The sequence below is a fragment of a genome, unplaced genomic scaffold, assembly GCF_019419815.1.
Source record: "Pyrus x bretschneideri cultivar Hongxiangsu unplaced genomic scaffold, Pyrus_bretschneideri_v1 Contig44, whole genome shotgun sequence".
Classification (NCBI taxonomy): domain Eukaryota; kingdom Viridiplantae; phylum Streptophyta; class Magnoliopsida; order Rosales; family Rosaceae; genus Pyrus; species Pyrus x bretschneideri.
In genome coordinates, this window is record NW_025999768.1 from 1429790 (window position 1) to 1446944 (window position 17155).

The following is a 17155-nucleotide window of genomic DNA, read 5'->3' on the forward strand; positions in this document are numbered from 1 at the left end:
TCCTCCAGTCCAATAAAAAGGATAAAGAAAAGATTATCCCCTACGCGACGAAGTGAGAACCTTCCAGCCAAGCACCAATAGTGTACAGCCACGCTGTCAAACAACGGATCATTACGCAGCGATGGACAACCGGATATGAAAAACCGGGTACACATTAACCGCCCCCGGGAATTTTCATTTTCTATCTAAAAAGAACCTTTGAGAACTTTCCAGATTCTCGCCCCACTACAAATTGCGCACCAAACTTCATCGTCCCCGATCATCTTCTCTTCCAAACCCACAAGCAAAAATCCAGAAAATTCTCTCTCTAAAGTCTCTCTCTCTCTCTCTCTCTCTCTCTCTCTCTCTATAGATATCTCTAGATTTCCAACGATGCCGAGCCGAAACCCAGGAGTCATAGCCCAGGACTGGGAGCCGGTGGTCCTCCAGAAGAAGCCCAATAAGGCCAGCGCCCTCCGCGACCCGAAGGCGGTGAACCAGGCGATGCGGTCGGGCGCGCCGGTCCAGACCATCAAGAAATTCGACGGGGGCTCGAACAAGAAGGCGGCGCCGGTGGTCAGCGTGAAGAAGCTCGAGGAGGCGGCCGAGCCGGCGGCGCTGGAGCGGGTCTCGATGGAGGTGCGACAGGCGATACAGAAGGCGCGGCTGGAGAAGAAGATGAGCCAGGCGGAGCTGGCGAAGCGGATCAACGAGCGGCCTCAGGTGGTGCAGGAGTACGAGAACGGGAAGGCGGTGCCGAACCAGGCGGTGCTGGCGAAGATGGAGAGGGTTCTGGGAGTTAAGCTCCGGGGCAAAGTTGGGAAATAGAAAAAGTCCTGTTAGGGTTGTTTTGTGTCGTGAACATGATGTTGTCTGTTGTATGGGGGCGTGTGTATATGGGGTCTGTTTTGGTTGGTGTCCAGAGTTAAGAACTGGGTGTGGTGATCAAAACTATTAGGAATGTACAAAGATGCAAAGGATATGTAGTAGGCTGAAATCGCCAATGGATTTCATGAAATTAATGGAATTTGACGTTTTCGGTGGCAAAATATTATGGTTTTTATTGTTACTGTTGTAGAATTATCTGAAAGACGGCCAGAGGCTCACTTCAGTGATACCGATATTATTTCTAATTTGATAATTACTACCTACATAATCCATCAGAAGTGGTCTCGGTGGTAGTTGGAGTGAGATTAGAATATTTAAACTCTTCTTTTCTCATTAATATAATCGATGTGGGACATTTCAACAACTGTATGATCTGATCAACACTTTTTGGCAATTTCATATCAACTCAAGAATTTGTATTATCGGATGTAATTAGGGTTTGGGATAGAGGGTGAACAGCTATATGTCAAGCTCAAACTTCTGTATATTTTTCATATGATTACCTGATACAATTGGAAACTTCTCACCCAAAAATAGGTGTATTATTATTGCACAAATACAAGGTCTTAGAGCCAGGGGGAGTTATAAATGGGAGTGACAACAGATTTGCTATGGAGATACTCATAGAGGCCCTGCATACCAAATTCTCTTCCAAATCCACTCATCTTATACCCTCCGTAAGGGCAGTCTCGATCGAATGCAAAGTAGCAGTTGATCCAAATAATGCCCGCACGAATTGACCTTGAGACAGTGTTGGCCACATTCAAGTCCTTGGTTATGATCCCTGCTGCTAGGCCGTATCTGGTGTTGTTGGCTCTCTGTATTGCCTCCTCGATTGTCCTGCAACAGTTTCACACGCCATGATTTTGAGCAATGTTCGTGTTGAAGCCTTGAAGGCGAATCAAACAAAAGAAATCAGACTTGTCCTACTTACTTGAACCTCATCAGCGCCATTACGGGTCCAAATATTTCATCTTGGGCTATGAGCATATCATCCTGAGAAAATCGTCATAAGATTAATGAGACGAGAATGATATAATGAAAAAAACACGAAAATAGTGGTATAGATTTGATGTTCCATTTGCATTGATAGAGTTTAATTTGTGAATGTACCTTGACATCAGTGAATATTGTAGGCTCAATGTAATATCCCTTGTTCCCCAAAGGCTTGCCTCCTGTTAATAAAGTGGCTCCTTCATTCTTCCCATGCTCAATGTAGGTTAGGATTTTATCAAACTGCTTTTTATCAACCTGCAATTTTCAGTGAACTTCACAGATAAGAATTTGTAGGTTGTATTTGGGACAAGCACAGGAATTCGCGAGCATATTGTAGGGCATATATGAATCATAAAACTTCGTTGCTGGCGGTAGAATCAGTTACCTGTGGTCCTTGATGAACATTAGGGTCAAAAGGATCCCCGACTACCCAATCTTTTGCCTTCTCTTGTAACTTCTTCACAAATTCATCATAAATCCCTTCTTGAACATAAATACGGGAACTTGCCACACAAATTTCTCCCTGACAATGCAATGATTAACACGTGCTCAGTGCTGCTACATAAATCTATCCAAGTCATAAGCAAGGTGCTAGTTAAAACTAAATTGAATGGAAATTACGAACTTCACCTTGTTGTAAAGGACTCCTAAGAGAGCAAGATCAGCAGCCATATTTATATCAGCATCTTCAAATATCACAAGGGGTGATTTGCCTCCTAGTTCAAGCGAAACTTGTTTCAGATTGCTCTTTGCTGCAGCCTGCATTACTTCACGCCCTACCTCGGTCGAACCAGTAAAACTGACCTAATTTATCAAGAACAAGCGTCAACATTACAAATGGGACAGCAAGACATTCAAGTATTGTCATCGAATTTCGTAACAATTGTTCACATAAAGTATACAACATATGAACGAAAGAACAAGAATTTACTTTGTCAATGCCCATATGATGGCTGATGGCAGCACCAGCAGTCTTTCCAAATCCAGTTATGACATTGAACACTCCGTCAGGAACACCAGCCTTCATAAGAATTTACAAGAGAAAGTGAACAACGCCGAGCCACATTGGCAATAAACACAAACAACTGCAGAGAATGAATGAGCTTACCAACTTAGCCAGATAAGCAAAGTATAATGCTGATAGAGGTGTTTGCTCAGCAGGTTTGATGACCATGGTGCAACCAGCAGCTAAGGCAGGGCTAACCTTTGCGAAAAGCAGGGTGCTCGGGAAATTCCAGGGAACAATGAGCCCCACAACACCAATGGGCTCAAGCATCGTATATGCTTGAAGGTTGCGCGACATTTTGAGCACCTCTCCATGGATTTTGTCAGCTGCACCTGCATAATAACGTACCATTTCTGCTACCTTCGGTATGTCTCTGGTCTTGCCAAAACTGAACAACTTCCCAGCATCAATGGTATCCAAGGTAGCTAGTTCTTCTACATGTTGGTCAATTAAGTCTGCAAACTTCATCATTATCCTTCCCCTCCCCTAAGCATAATTACATTCAAGGCAGTAAACAAATTAGACCTTTCGTAACACATTGATTGATATGGATTTCAGGGTTAATTCCACACTAAGTTGAATTAGTACTAAATGTCAACAAGCTATAATACTGGCACCGTTGGGAACTGACCCTTCAACATTTTCCATCCTTTTCATATCTGGATTTTGGATTGTATTTTATGATTAACTTTTTGTTGTCATACATAATTTAAGTTTTCGTGTTGTGAAGTACTTGAGTTTGACCTTAAAAATTTTCTTACACTTAGTCAACGGAATAATCTTATCAAATAATACACCGAAGATAGTTATGAAAATTATTATTAGAAAATTAATAAAGACCATTGTTAGTCCACGAATCAAAATGTCTTGCATACGCATCAAGATGTGATTGACAGGTAAGTAAGAATGACCGAGCGATGTTCAAAAAATGAACGTAGCTACACGAGTAGAGTGTTGGAGAGTTACATACAGCGCCAGGCAAGCGAGGCCAAGTTCCATGGTCGAAGGCAGCACGTGCCGCCTTGACAGCCAAGTCAACATCTTCCTTATCTCCTTCTGCAACTCTTGTTATCACCTCCCCTGTTCTTGGATCGATTGTCTCAAATGTTTTACCTTCCAAATTTTTATCGGGGTTCACAAAAAACAAAAAAATTGCAAAAATGAGTCACTTAATCATATTTATATATCTTCATAAATATGGCATTTACAAGCTTAAAAAATAATGGGATCTTGAATTTTGAGAGTTTGCAAATTTGGTTGAGGCAAAAACACAAACAGTACGTAGTCACGGTAAAAAGGGGCAGTAAAGAAACGCTTTTTACTAAACGAAAGCTCGTAGATTGCGAGAAGAAGGGAAACAATAGCGACAAACCTGAAACGGAATCGACGAAACCTCCATTGATAAACAGCTGGGTAAACTTTATTGCTGGAATCTTGACGAAGGAAGCTGAGCTGCCGTTGAAATCACTCCCCATGGTTGCCGTTTCCTCTGCTCTTCTCTGTTTGTTTGTGTGGAAAAAAAATAAATAAAGAGATTTTGTTGTGTTGTGTTGTGTTGTGTTGTTTGATTCGTGTATGGAATCTGGGATTGTACAGTTTTAGTCACTTTTTTTTTTTTTTAAATTTTTCATACATTTTTGTTAATTTTTTAGTATTGATTTTTTTCAATCTATTCGACCTATCAGTCGAAAATTAAGAAGAATACATGAGAAGTAAAAATGATTTTATGGACAGCTAGTATTGGGAGGATGAGAAATTATTTATGTTCAGTCTCCTTAATTGATGATGATACTTATAACTCTATCGATGAGTTTGATTTAATCTATTTATTACACAAATCTCAAAACTTAAATAATCGAACGATAATAAATATAGTAATGAGCATCATCAGTATTTTGGAAGTGCATTTTTGCTCATCACCATTTAGTGTGGTGTATACTCACCATCCTACTTATCATCATTAGATGAGTTTGAATTTTGAGATTTTTGCTCATTCACTACACGAATCTCGAAATTCAAACTCATCTAATGATGATAAATAAGATGATAAGTATATATCACATTAAATAATGATGAAAAAAAATGCTTCCATATTTTGAAGGAAATTTTTTTCAATAAATCTGGAGCACGAGAGTGGTGAGCAAAATTACCCTAGCAGATGAGTATGATTGTTATGGGGTGGGTTCAACTTCGGGGATCTTCCAATTTCCAACAAGGACTGGGCATTTACCCATTCAGACCTCGAAAAATTTCCTTATCGGACCAGATTTTGCTACTCAACTGCTGAGCAAGGCATAGTGGTTTGGGGCTGCATTGGACAGCATCAGTGTGCGCGCCATTAGTTGTTGAAGTTTTGGATGTTGAAATCTGATTTGATTAGGTTAATTGATGTGTACAAGTTTTAAATATAATTCATTTGGACGTGCTTTCAAAATAACTGAAAGAGCTTTTAGAGAAAATATTTTTTGAAAGCACTTTAAGTGTTTTTTCAAAATTTACTTCCATTGTTACTAAGAATTGATTTCAAAAATATTTTTACAAAAAACGTTTTCAATCATTTTAAAAGTACATCCAAACGAGCTTTTAATAGACTAATGCTCTCGTAGTTTGACTGTTCCGCTCGTATTGATAACGAAACTATAATCCAATGTTTCCTTTCAATAAAAACTCGATGTGGGCAACTAGCGTGTAAATTATAATTATTTTTACAAATGAATAATAATAATTTCATGAAATAAATTTACATTTTTTTATAAAAAGAAAAAAGTCATGAACTCAATTAATTGGATAGGTTGTGACCTATTTTTGTTAACTGTCCCATGAATTTGGGCATGATTGGTGGGCTGATAGAGATAGGTTGTGACTAATTAAAATGGATTTGAGTACATTCTTTGTTTGTTATGTCAAAATGTTAGAGGACATGATTAGACATGATGAGTTATGATCATAATATAGTGAGTTATCTAACATATCTTTATACATAAATTACAAGTCTTATTTTACACGTCCCTACCAATCCAATTATATCCCTAAGGCTCAATCTCATCTAACTCACTAAATGGGTCATTTCTCTTTAGTTTATAATTAGTCATGACAATCCATGATATCGTCACTAATATGATGTGTATTATTCTCCACTTATAAGTAATTTTAAGTTCAATTCTCATTATTTGCAAGTGCAATGCTAAATTACTGTGACTTAACTCAATCTTTCACTTTTAATGTAAAATGTTGTCGTATCAAAATAAATATCGATGTCAACACAACAAAAACCTCGAACTTTTCTCACTTTGCTCATATTGTGTTTAATTCCTTTAATATGGCTTTTAGCCTAAAGCACCCGCCCCCTCCTCGCACTCCGCCCACGGAGTATGTTTCTAATCACAAATTCACGAAATTTGGAATGTTGAATTTGATTTGGGTGTTTGTAACTTTGGACAAACGACGAACCTGATGATAAGTCATTCCTTCTTAATCGACCAACCTACTACTATATGCCAAACTCAAACTTCTGTATTTTTTTATCAAAAAAAAAAAACGATATAATTACAAGACACAATTTGGCATCGCATCAAACTTCAATTATTCGAACTGTCTATTTTTCAAGTTGCACTTTATAGATCATTTTTGCAAAATATTAGCCAAATCGGAAATATTTAAAACATCTAATTGAGTTCAAAGAAATTGACGAACATTATGTTTTAAGAAAAATTGAAATTTCATTGTGACAATTAAATAGGCAAATGGTTTTGGATTGGATTGAAGTTTTGCATAAATAATCTGTCAATCGAGACTTACAAAATGGACTGTTCAGATTGTTGAAGTTCGATGTGGAATAGGTCCTACAACTAATGTCACATCCTGGTCCGGGCCCCCACCACATCCTGGGCTCAACTCCACCATAACACGATATTATCCGCTTTGGACCCCGACCACACCCTCACTGTTTTGTTTTTGGAAACTCACATGAGAACTTCCCAATGGGTCACCCATCATGGGTAGCACGATATTGTCCGCTTTAGGCCCCGACCACGCCCTCACAGTTTTGTTTCTGGAAACTTACACAATAACTTCCCAGTGGGTCACCCATCATGGGATTGCTCTCGCGCGCTACTCGCTTAACTTCGAAGTTCCTACAGAACTCGAAGCCAGTGAGCTCCCAAAAAGCCTCGTGCTAAGTAAAGATGAAAATATACATATAAGACTTAGAGAATCCACTCTCCTAGACAATGTGGAATGTTACAACTAATCTCCATTTTTTGGAAAAAATGGGGATCGCTTTAGGGCCTGATGTGTATAGGTACATTATTATTGCACAAATACAAGGCCACAATCTGGCAGCCGTAAGATTATATTGTAACTTAGAGCCAGGGGGAGTTATAAATGGGAGTGACAACAGATTTGGTATGGAGATACTCATAGAGGCCCTGCATACCAGACTCTCTTCCAAATCCACTCATCTTATACCCTCCGCCAGGGCAGTCTAGATCGCATTCAAAGTAGCAGTTGATCCAAATAATGCCCGCACGAATTGACCTTGAGACAGTGTTGGCCACATTCAAGTCATTGGTTATGATCCCTGCTGCTAGGCCGTATCTGGTGTTGTTGGCTCTCTGTATCGCCTCCTCGATTGTCCTGCAACATTTCAACGTGCAAACAACGTTTGTGTTGAAGCCTTGAACGCGAATCAAACAAAAGAAATCAGACTACTTGTACTTACTTGAACTTCATCAAAGCCATTACTGGTCCGAATATTTCATCTTGGGCTATGAGCATGTCATCCTGAGAAAATCGTCACAAGATCAATGAGAAGAGAATGATATAACGAAAAAGAACACGAAAATAACCCTATGGATTAGATGTTCCATTTGCATTGCTAAAGTTGGAGTTTGTGAATGTACCTTGACATCAGTGAATATTGTAGGTTCAATGTAATATCCCTTGTTCCCCACAGGCTTGCCCCCTGTTAATAAAGTGGCTCCTCCATTCTTACCATGCTCAATGTAGGTTAGGATTTTATCAAACTGCTTCTTATCAACCTGCAATTTCCAGTAAACGTCACGGATGCAAATTTGTAGGTTGTATTTGGGCTAAGCTCAGGATTTGCGAGCATATTGTAGGGCATAGATCAATCATAAAACTCCATTGCTGGCGGTAGAGTCAGTTACCTGCGGTCCTTGATGGACATTAGGATCAAAAGGATCCCCGACTACCCAATCTTTTGCCTTCTCTTGTAACTTCTTCACAAATTCATCATAAATCCCTTCTTGAACATAAACACGGGAACTTGCCACACAAATTTCTCCCTGAAATTGCGAATGACTAACACGTGGTCAGTGCTGCTACATAAATCTATCCAAGTCATAAACAAGAAGCTGCTACATAAACCGATCCAAGTCATAAACAAGTCGCTAGTTTAAAATTAAATTGAACGGAAATTATGAACTTCACCTTGTTCAAAAGGATTCCCAAGAGAGCAAGATCAGCAGCCATATTTATATCAGCATCATCAAAAATCACAAGGGGTGATTTGCCTCCTAGTTCAAGTGAAACTTGTTTCAGATTGCTCTTTGCTGCAGCCTGCATTACTTCACGCCCTACGTCAGTGGAACCAGTAAAACTGACCTAATATATCAAGAACAAGCGTCAACATTACAAATCACAACAAGGCATTCAAGTATTGTCATCGAATTTCGTAACAATTTTTCACATAAAGGATTCAAATTTGAACGAAAGAACGAGAATTTACTTTGTCAATGTCCATATGATGGCTGATGGCAGCACCAGCAGTCTTTCCAAATCCAGTTATGACATTGAACACTCCGTCAGGAACACCAGCCTTCATAAGAATTTACAAGAGAGAGTCGACAACGGCGAGCCACATTGGCAATAAACACAAATTAACGCAGAGAATGAATGAGCTTACCAACTTAGCCAGATGAGCATAGTATAATGCAGATAGAGGTGTTTGCTCAGCAGGTTTGGAGACCATGGTGCAACCAGCAGCTAAGGCAGGGCTGACCTTTGTGAAAAGCAGGGCGCTAGGGAAATTCCAGGGGACAATGAGCCCCACAACACCAATGGGTTCAAGCAATGTATACGCTTGAAGGTCGCGCGACATCTTGAGCACCTCTCCATGGATTTTGTCAGCTGCACCTGCATAATAACGTAGCGTTTCTACTACAAGCGGTATGTCCATGGTCTTGCAAGAGCTGAACAACTTCCCGGCATCAATGGTATCCAAGATAGCTAGTTCTTCTAAATGTTGGTCAATTAAGTCTGCAAGCTTCATCATTATCCTCCCCCTCTCCTGAACATTACATTCAAGCCAGTGAACAAATTAGATCTTTCGTAACAAGTTGATCGATACATATTTCAGGGTCAATTGCACACTAATCATTTATTCAAAAAATATTAAGCCAAGTTATGTGCAGAATGACCAAGCGATGTTCAAAAATGAATGTCTTGCATACGTATCAAGATGTTCAAAAAAGAATGTAGCTACAAGAGTAGAGTGTTGGAGAGTTAGTTACATACGGCGCCAGGCAAGCGAGGCCAAGTGCCATGGTCGAAGGCAGCACGCGCCGCCCTGACAGCCAAGTCAACATCTTCCTTATCTCCTTCTGCAACTCTTGTTATCACCTCCCCCGTTCTTGGATCTATTGTCTCAAATGTTTTACCTTCCAAATTTGATCGGGGTTCACAAACCAAAAACAAAAAAATTGCAAAAATGTCAGTGAGTCACTTAATCATATGTATATGTATATATAGCATTTACAAGCTTAAAAAATAATGGGATCTTGAATTTTGCGAGTTTGCAAATTTGGTTGAGGCGGAAACACAAATAGCACGTAGTCAGGGTGAAAACCGGGCAGTAAAGAAACGCTTTTTACTAAATGAAAGCTCGTAGATTGCGAGAAGAAGGGAAACAATGGCGACAAACCTGAAACGGAATCAACGAAACCTCCATTGATGAACAGCTGGGTAAACTTTATTGCTGGAATCTTGACGAAGGAAGCTGAGCCGCCGTTGACATCACTCCCCATGGTTGTCGTTTCATCCGCTCTTCCCTGCGTTTTGCTCTGTTTGTTTGTGTGAAAAAAAAAGAGAGAGATTTTGTTGTGTTGTGTTTGTTTGCTTCGTGTACGGAATCTGGGTGGGAGTATTTGTACATTTTAGTCACACACTTTGTTTTTAACTTTTCATACATTTTTATTAATTTTTTGGTATTGATTTTTCCAATTCATTCGATATGTTAGTTGAAAATTAAAAAGAGTGCCAAAAAATAATTGTGTGGACAGCTAGTACTGGGAGGATGAGAAAATTTTTTTGGCCAGTCTCCTTCAGTGATGATGATACTTATAGGGGTGTGTTATTCATTATCTACATACATTTTTTTACTTCTCATACACCTCTTGTTAATTTCTATCCCTTGATCTTCCTCAATTCATCCGATCTGACGGTTGAAAATTAAAAAGATGTGTGAGAAGTAAAAAAAAGTGTGTGAATATCACACCCCTACTTATAACTCCATCGATTATTGTGGATGAGTTTGATTTAGGAGAGTGTATTCAATTGAGAATTTGATATACTTTAATGGATTTTTATGGAATTTAATTGATTTGTAGAGATTTCATATAAAATTTTGATTCAATTTCCTCGAAATCTCATAGGAATGCTTAAAATACACTACGAAATCTCTCAAATTCCCTCTAATTCCTCAACTTTCTCAAATTCTTTAAAATCAATTTCTAATTGAATACGCCTGAAATGTTATAAACTTCTTTAAAATCTTAATTGAATACACCCGAATTTCTAAAGATTTTAATAAACTATCTTAAAATTCCAATTAAATATACCTTGAATTTCAGATAATCATTTAAAATCCTGATTGAATACCCCTAGATTCATTAAAAGAATTAAAATCCCTCAAAATTCCAATTGAATCCACCCTCCTTAATCTATTTATTACACAAATATCAAAACTTAAATAATCAAACGATAATAAATATAATAATGAGCATCACCACTATTATAGATGGGAAATTTTTCAGTAAGTCCAGAACACTTGAGTGGTGAGCAAAATTAAACTAGCAGATGAGTCTGATGAGTTATGGGGTGGGGTCAGCTTCAGGGATCTTCCAATTTCCAACAAGGACTAGGCATTGGATCCTTTCCTGAGCAGGAGATCAGGATCCTCTTGACCCAATAACACGGATTGTTGAATTTTGATTCAACGGGTACAAATAGAGGATCCTTCTAAAATTATAATAATTGTAGTCGTTGAATCAAAATCTAATGGTCCGTGTTGGTGGACCAAAAGAATCTTGATCTCCTGCTCAGGAGAGAATCTAATTCCGGCATTTACCTATACAGACCTCGAAAAGTTTCCTTATCGGACCGGATTTTGCCGCTGAGCAAGGCAAAGGGACAGCATCAGTGTGCGTGCCATTAGTTAAAGTTTTGGATGATGTTGAAATCTGATATGATTAGGTTAATTGATGTGTACAAGTTTTACTTAATGGACCAATGCTCTCCTATAATTCGATGTTTTCATGCAATAAAAACTTAACGTGGGTTATCTAACATATCTTTATACATGAGTTATAAGTTTTATTTTACACGATCCTACCAATCCAATTTTATCCCTAATGCTCAATCTCATCTAGTCCACTAAATGGGTCATTTCTCTTTAGTTTATAATTATTCATAACAATCCATGACATAGTCACTAATATAATGTGTATTGTTCTCTACTTATAAGTAATTTTCAGTTCAACTCTCGTCATTGACGAGTACGATGGTAAATTACTGTGGCTTAACTCAATCTTTCATTTTTAATGTAAAATATCATCGTATCAAAATAAATATCCATGTTTAACACAACAAAAACCTCGAACTTTTCCCAGTTTACTCATATTGTACTTAATTCCTTTAATATGGCTTTAGCCTAAAGCCCCCCCTCCTAACGCTCCGCCCCCTCAGTATGTGTAGATTAATAACTTTCTGATCACAAATTCACGAATTTTGGAATGTTGAATTTGATTTGGATTTTTGTAACTTTGGACTAACGACCAACCTGATGATAAGTCATTCCTTCTTAATCGACCAACCTACTACTATATGCCAAACTCAAACTTCTGTATTTTTTTTTATCAATAAAAACAACATAATTACAAGACACAATCTGGCGTCACATCAAACTTCAACCATTTGAATCGTTAAATTTTTAAGTTGCACCTCATAGATCATTCTTGCAAAATATTAGCCAAATCGAAAATATTTGAGACATCTAATTGAATTCAAATAAATTGACGACCACTATGTTTGAAGAAAAATTGAAATTTCATCGTGACAATTAAATGGAAAAATGGTTTTGGACTAAATTGAAGTTTTGCATAGGTGATATGTCAATCGAGACTTACAAAATAGACGGCTCAGATTGTTAAAGTTCGATGTGGAATAGGTCCCACAGCTAATCTCCATTTTTTGGAAAAAATGGGGATCTCTTTAGGGCCTGATATATATAGGTATATTATTATTGCACAAATACAAGGTCACAATCTGGCAGCCGTAAGATTATATTGTAACTTAGAGCCAGGGGGAGTTATAAATGGGAGTGACAACAGATTTGGTATGGAGATACTCATAGAGGCCCTGCATACCATTCTCTCTTCCAAATCCACTCATCTTATACCCTCCGAAAGGGCAGTCTCGATCGAATTCAAAGTAGCAGTTGATCCAAATAATGCCCGCACGAATTGATCTTGAGACAGTGTTGGCCACATTCAAGTCATTGGTTATGATCCCTGCTGCTAGGCCGTATCTGGTGTTGTTGGCTCTCTGTATCGCCTCCTCGATTGTCCTGCAACATTTCAACGTGCAATTTTAAACAATATTCGTGTTGAAGCCATGAACGCGACTCAAACAAAAGAAATCAGACTACTTGTACTTACTTGAACTTCATCAGCGCCATTACTGGTCCGAATATTTCATCTTGGGCTATGAGCATGTCATCCTGAGAAAATCGTCATAAGATGAATGAGACGAGAATGTTATAACGAAAAAGAACACGAAAATAACCCTATGGATTAGATGTTCCATTTGCATTGCTAAAGTAGGAGTTTGTGAATGAACCTTGACATCAGTGAATATTGTAGGTTCAATGTAATATCCCTTGTTCCCCACAGGCTTGCCCCCTGTTAATAAAGTGGCTCCTCCATTCTTCCCATGCTCAATGTAGGTTAGGATTTTATCAAACTGCTTCTTATCAACCTGCAATTTTCAGTGAACGTCACAGATGCGAACTTGTAGGTTGTATTTGGGATAAGCTCAGGATTTGCGAGCATATTGTAAGGCATAGATCAATCATAAAACTCCGTTGCTGGCGGTAGAGTCAGTTACCTGTGGTCCTTGATGGACATTAGGATCAAAGGGATCCCCAACTACCCAATCTTTCGCCTTGTCTTGTAACTTCTTCACAAATTCATCGTAAATCCCTTCTTGAACATAAACACGGGAACTTGCCACACAAATTTCTCCCTGACAATGCGAATGACTAACATGTGGTCAGTGCTGCTACATAAATCCATCCAAGTAATAAACAAGGTGCTAGTTTAAAATTAAATTGAACGGAAATTATGAACTTCACCTTGTTCAAAAGGATTCCCAAGAGAGCAAGATCAGCAGCCATATTTATATCAGCATCATCAAAAATCACAAGGGGTGATTTGCCTCCTAGTTCAAGTGAAACTTGTTTCAGATTGCTCTTTGCTGCAGCCTGCATTACTTCACGCCCTACCTCAGTGGAACCAGTAAAACTGACCTAATGTCTCAAGAACAAGCGTCAACATTACAAATCACAACAAGGCATTCAAGTATTGTCATCGAATTTCGTAACAATTTTTCACATAAAGGATTCAAATTTGAACGAAAGAACGAAAATTTACTTTGTCAATGTCCATATGATGGCTGATGGCAGCACCAGCAGTCTTTCCAAATCCGGTTATGACATTGAACACTCCATCAGGAACACCAGCCTTCATAAGAATTTACAAGAGAGAGTCAACAACGGCAAGCCACATTGGCAATAGACGAGAACAAACGCAGAGAGTGACTGAGCTTACCAACTTAGCCAGATGAGCATAGTATAATGCAGATAGAGGTGTTTGCTCAGCAGGTTTGGAGACCATGGTGCAACCAGCAGCTAAGGCAGGGCTGACCTTTGTGAAAAGCAGGGCGCTCGGGAAATTCCAGGGGACAATGAGCCCCACAACACCAATGGGTTCAAGCAATGTATACGCTTGAAGGTCGTGCGACATCTTGAGCACCTCTCCATGGATTTTGTCAGCTGCACCTGCATAATAACGTAGCATTTCTACTACCTGCGGTATGTCCACGGTCTTGCAAGAGCTGAACAACTTCCCGGCATCAACGGTATCCAAGATAGCTAGTTCTTCTAAATGCTGGTCAATTAAGTCTGCAAGCTTCGTCATTATCCTTCCCCTCTCCTGAACATTACATTCAAGCCAGTGAACAAATTAGATCTTTCGTAACACGTTGATCTATACGGATTTCAGGGTCAATTGCACACTAATCATTTAATCAAAAAATATTAAGCCAAGTTATGTGCAGAAAATTTATCCTTTGTTGCTGAGTTATTATGAAAACCAACTTTTTCTTGTTACTTTGTAAAAAAGGAGACTAGCTAGTGGCTTCGCCACCGCAGACAGTTCACTTTTTCAGGAGCCAGAAAAACTTACAGAGGCATTTCAGCCTCTCTTGGCCACCATCATCTGATTCAATAGCCCCATGAATAGACCTAAGGGCATGTTCCAACCACTGGACCACCCCATAATGATTAATATGAATTTAGTTATACTTAAGCTAACGAAATTATATTATCAAATAATACACTGAAGATAACTATAAAAGTTATTATTAAAAAATTGATAACGACCGTTATTATTCTAGTCGTTTCTTTCACCGTTGAAAGAAGTTCAAAGTCCGTATCCCTAACCCAAGAAGCAACTATGATTCTATGAAGATCTTTTAGACTAAAAATTTACTATATTATTTGATAAAAAAGCATTTTATCTTCTATGGTTGCCACCCTTTTGACTACATAAATATATGTTATCAACTATGACTTTTTCTGATAAAAAAGCATTTTATCTTCTATGGTTGCCACCCTTTTGACTACATAAATATATGTTATCAACTATGACTTTTTCAATCACTACGGTGGTTCATTGGCTCGGAACGAATACTAGGTTCGTATTTTCTCTAGCACGTTTTGAGTTTGATTTCAAGCGCTGGTGAATCACTTCCTATTGGATTCAATTCCTGACGTTAGTAAATCACACCTAGTGACCAGTGGGAGGCCGATCACATATTTTAAAACTGTAGGGGCATGGTCTTCGAAAAATTTGAGAATATTTTGCTCACTACTGACATCGATTGTTTCAGATAAATTTAAGTTTCAAAATTTGTTTTAAAAACATTAATTTGTTCTCATCAAACGACAATTAATACATTAGTTAGATGCTTACCACTGCTGACTCGAAAATTTTGAGTTAGGTTGTTGCTTTCATATCTTTTATGACTAGTTGACAATGGACTTTTATGAAACAATTTAATGTGTATCACTACCTCCACAAATAATGCGTATCACTATCCAATAATCACATATATTAAATGAAAATAAAACAGAAAATACTTGACTTCTTATGAGCAAGCAGTCATTCTTTTACGCTTAAATTACAATTCGATATGTTTTGCATACGTATTAAAATGCAATTTACAGGTAAGAAGGAATGACCGAACGGTGTTTAAAATTGAATGTAGCTACTAGAGTAGAGTGTTGGAGAGTACATACAGCGCCGGGCAAGCGAGGCCAAGGGCCATGGTCGAAGGCAGCACGTGCCGCCTTGACAGCCAAGTCAACATCTTCCGTATCTCCTTCTGCAACTCTGGCTATCACCTCCCCTGTTCTTGGATCTATCGTCTCGAATGTTTTACCTTCCGAATATTTACAAACCAAAAAAATGTCGGTGAGTCACTTAATCATATATACAGTGGCGGTTGTAGACGTGTGCAATAAGTGCCCTTGCAAGGATCCTTAATCTTAATAGCCCTTAAAACTTAAAAGATGATATCATCTACATACGTACCAATTTGGTTTGTATAAAAAAAATCTTTGTGTTTTGAAAATTTTTAGATTATGCATGTGAATAAGAGAAATATGAACTATATATGCGTAACAAAAATAACTTTTATGTTTTTAGTTTGGTTTTGCCGTCTTTCCCCCTTTTTTTTTTCTTGATTTTTGTTGATTTGTAATAATACTTTATATAGACATACAAATTAGCTTTGTAGCAAGAGTTTGTAAACAAGGCTTATTTGTTATCTTCGGCACAGGACACGTAAAATCTCAGAGCTGACTCTGCATATATAAATTATGTATATGTATATATCTTCATATATGCCATTAACAAGCTTAACAAGTAGATGGGTTCTTGAATGTTGAGAGTTTGCAAATTTGGTGGAGGCAGAAACAGAAACAGTACGTACGCATGCTGAAAACGGGCAGTAAAGAAACGGTTTTTAGTAAATGAAAGCTCGTAGCTTGCGAGAAGAAGGAAAAAATGGCGAGAAACCTGAAACGGAATCGACGTAATCTCCATTGATGAACAGTTGGGTAAACTTTATTGTGGGAATCTTGACGAAGGAAGCTGAGCTGCCGTTGAAATCGCTCCCCATGGCTGCCGTTTCCTCTGCTCTTCTTTGCTTGTTTGTGTGGAAAAGGATGAGAATTGTTGTGTTTGTTTCGTGTGTGGGAGGGCATATTTATGCTATATTATTGGGAGGATGAGCCAGATTTAATTATGGGATGGGGTTAGTTTTGGGATCTTTCAGTTAACCAGACGGTATCTGCCACCCAATCTATCGTATATGACATAGAATTATTATTTTTCTTTAAAAGGAATCAACTGGTTATTTCGTCACGACAGTGTATCATTTGGAGGTTAGGAAGACTCACATAGGCATTTCAGTCTCCTCAGTCAACCATCGTGCGATTCACGAGCGGCAAAAATCGAATCCAGACGTGTTGTGCGAAATACAAGCCTGAAATTCGTTCTTAATCATTAGATCATTCTGTGATAATTGTGTATGACAGAGAATTCATTATGATTTATGAGGGGGGTTGTTTCGTGAGGTCCAAGTTGACAATGTGTGAAATATAAATTGAGGGGGGGGGGGGGGTGGTGGTGTTTCGTGTGGTCC

At 38.4% G+C, this 17155-nt stretch overlaps 4 protein-coding genes across 8 annotated transcripts; 1 reads left to right on the forward strand and 3 right to left on the reverse strand.

Moving 5' to 3' along the window:
- The first annotated feature begins 193 nt into the window (after window positions 1-193).
- LOC103929437 (multiprotein-bridging factor 1c-like) lies at window positions 194-1028 on the forward strand. The gene has a single exon (XM_048567349.1). It carries the CDS (start codon window positions 373-375, stop codon window positions 805-807), a length of 435 nt encoding a protein of 144 aa, XP_048423306.1. The 5' UTR covers window positions 194-372; the 3' UTR covers window positions 808-1028.
- A 305-nt stretch (window positions 1029-1333) lies between these two features.
- On the reverse strand, window positions 1334-4402 carry LOC103929436 (aldehyde dehydrogenase family 2 member C4). Its single transcript, XM_009338645.3, has 9 exons — window positions 4242-4402; window positions 3840-3982; window positions 2972-3355; window positions 2795-2884; window positions 2494-2667; window positions 2249-2386; window positions 1981-2118; window positions 1802-1863; window positions 1334-1707 (listed from the first exon to the last, which is right to left on the reverse strand). The coding sequence occupies exons 1-9, from the start codon at window positions 4342-4344 to the stop codon at window positions 1434-1436; spliced, it is 1506 nt and encodes a 501-aa protein (XP_009336920.2). The 5' UTR covers window positions 4345-4402; the 3' UTR covers window positions 1334-1433.
- A 2642-nt stretch (window positions 4403-7044) lies between these two features.
- On the reverse strand, window positions 7045-10013 carry LOC103929435 (aldehyde dehydrogenase family 2 member C4). 2 transcript variants are annotated; one of them, XM_018643040.2, is made up of 9 exons: window positions 9813-10013; window positions 9407-9549; window positions 8796-9179; window positions 8619-8708; window positions 8321-8449; window positions 8038-8175; window positions 7771-7908; window positions 7590-7651; window positions 7045-7504 (listed from the first exon to the last, which is right to left on the reverse strand). In XM_018643040.2, the coding sequence occupies exons 1-9, from the start codon at window positions 9913-9915 to the stop codon at window positions 7231-7233; spliced, it is 1461 nt and encodes a 486-aa protein (XP_018498556.2). In that variant the 5' UTR covers window positions 9916-10013; the 3' UTR covers window positions 7045-7230. The 2 variants fall into 2 exon arrangements, with proteins under 2 accessions (XP_018498556.2, XP_018498555.2); XM_018643039.2 differs by having other exon boundaries at window positions 8321-8494.
- A 2307-nt stretch (window positions 10014-12320) lies between these two features.
- On the reverse strand, window positions 12321-16697 carry LOC103929434 (aldehyde dehydrogenase family 2 member C4-like). 4 transcript variants are annotated; one of them, XM_048567152.1, is made up of 9 exons: window positions 16528-16697; window positions 15747-15889; window positions 13996-14379; window positions 13819-13860; window positions 13521-13649; window positions 13274-13411; window positions 13007-13144; window positions 12826-12887; window positions 12321-12734 (listed from the first exon to the last, which is right to left on the reverse strand). In XM_048567152.1, the coding sequence occupies exons 1-9, from the start codon at window positions 16628-16630 to the stop codon at window positions 12461-12463; spliced, it is 1413 nt and encodes a 470-aa protein (XP_048423109.1). In that variant the 5' UTR covers window positions 16631-16697; the 3' UTR covers window positions 12321-12460. The 4 variants fall into 4 exon arrangements, with proteins under 4 accessions (XP_048423109.1, XP_048423107.1, XP_048423108.1 ...); XM_048567150.1 differs by having other exon boundaries at window positions 13819-13908; XM_048567151.1 differs by having other exon boundaries at window positions 13521-13694; window positions 16528-16696.
- Window positions 16698-17155: the final 458 nt, after the last annotated feature.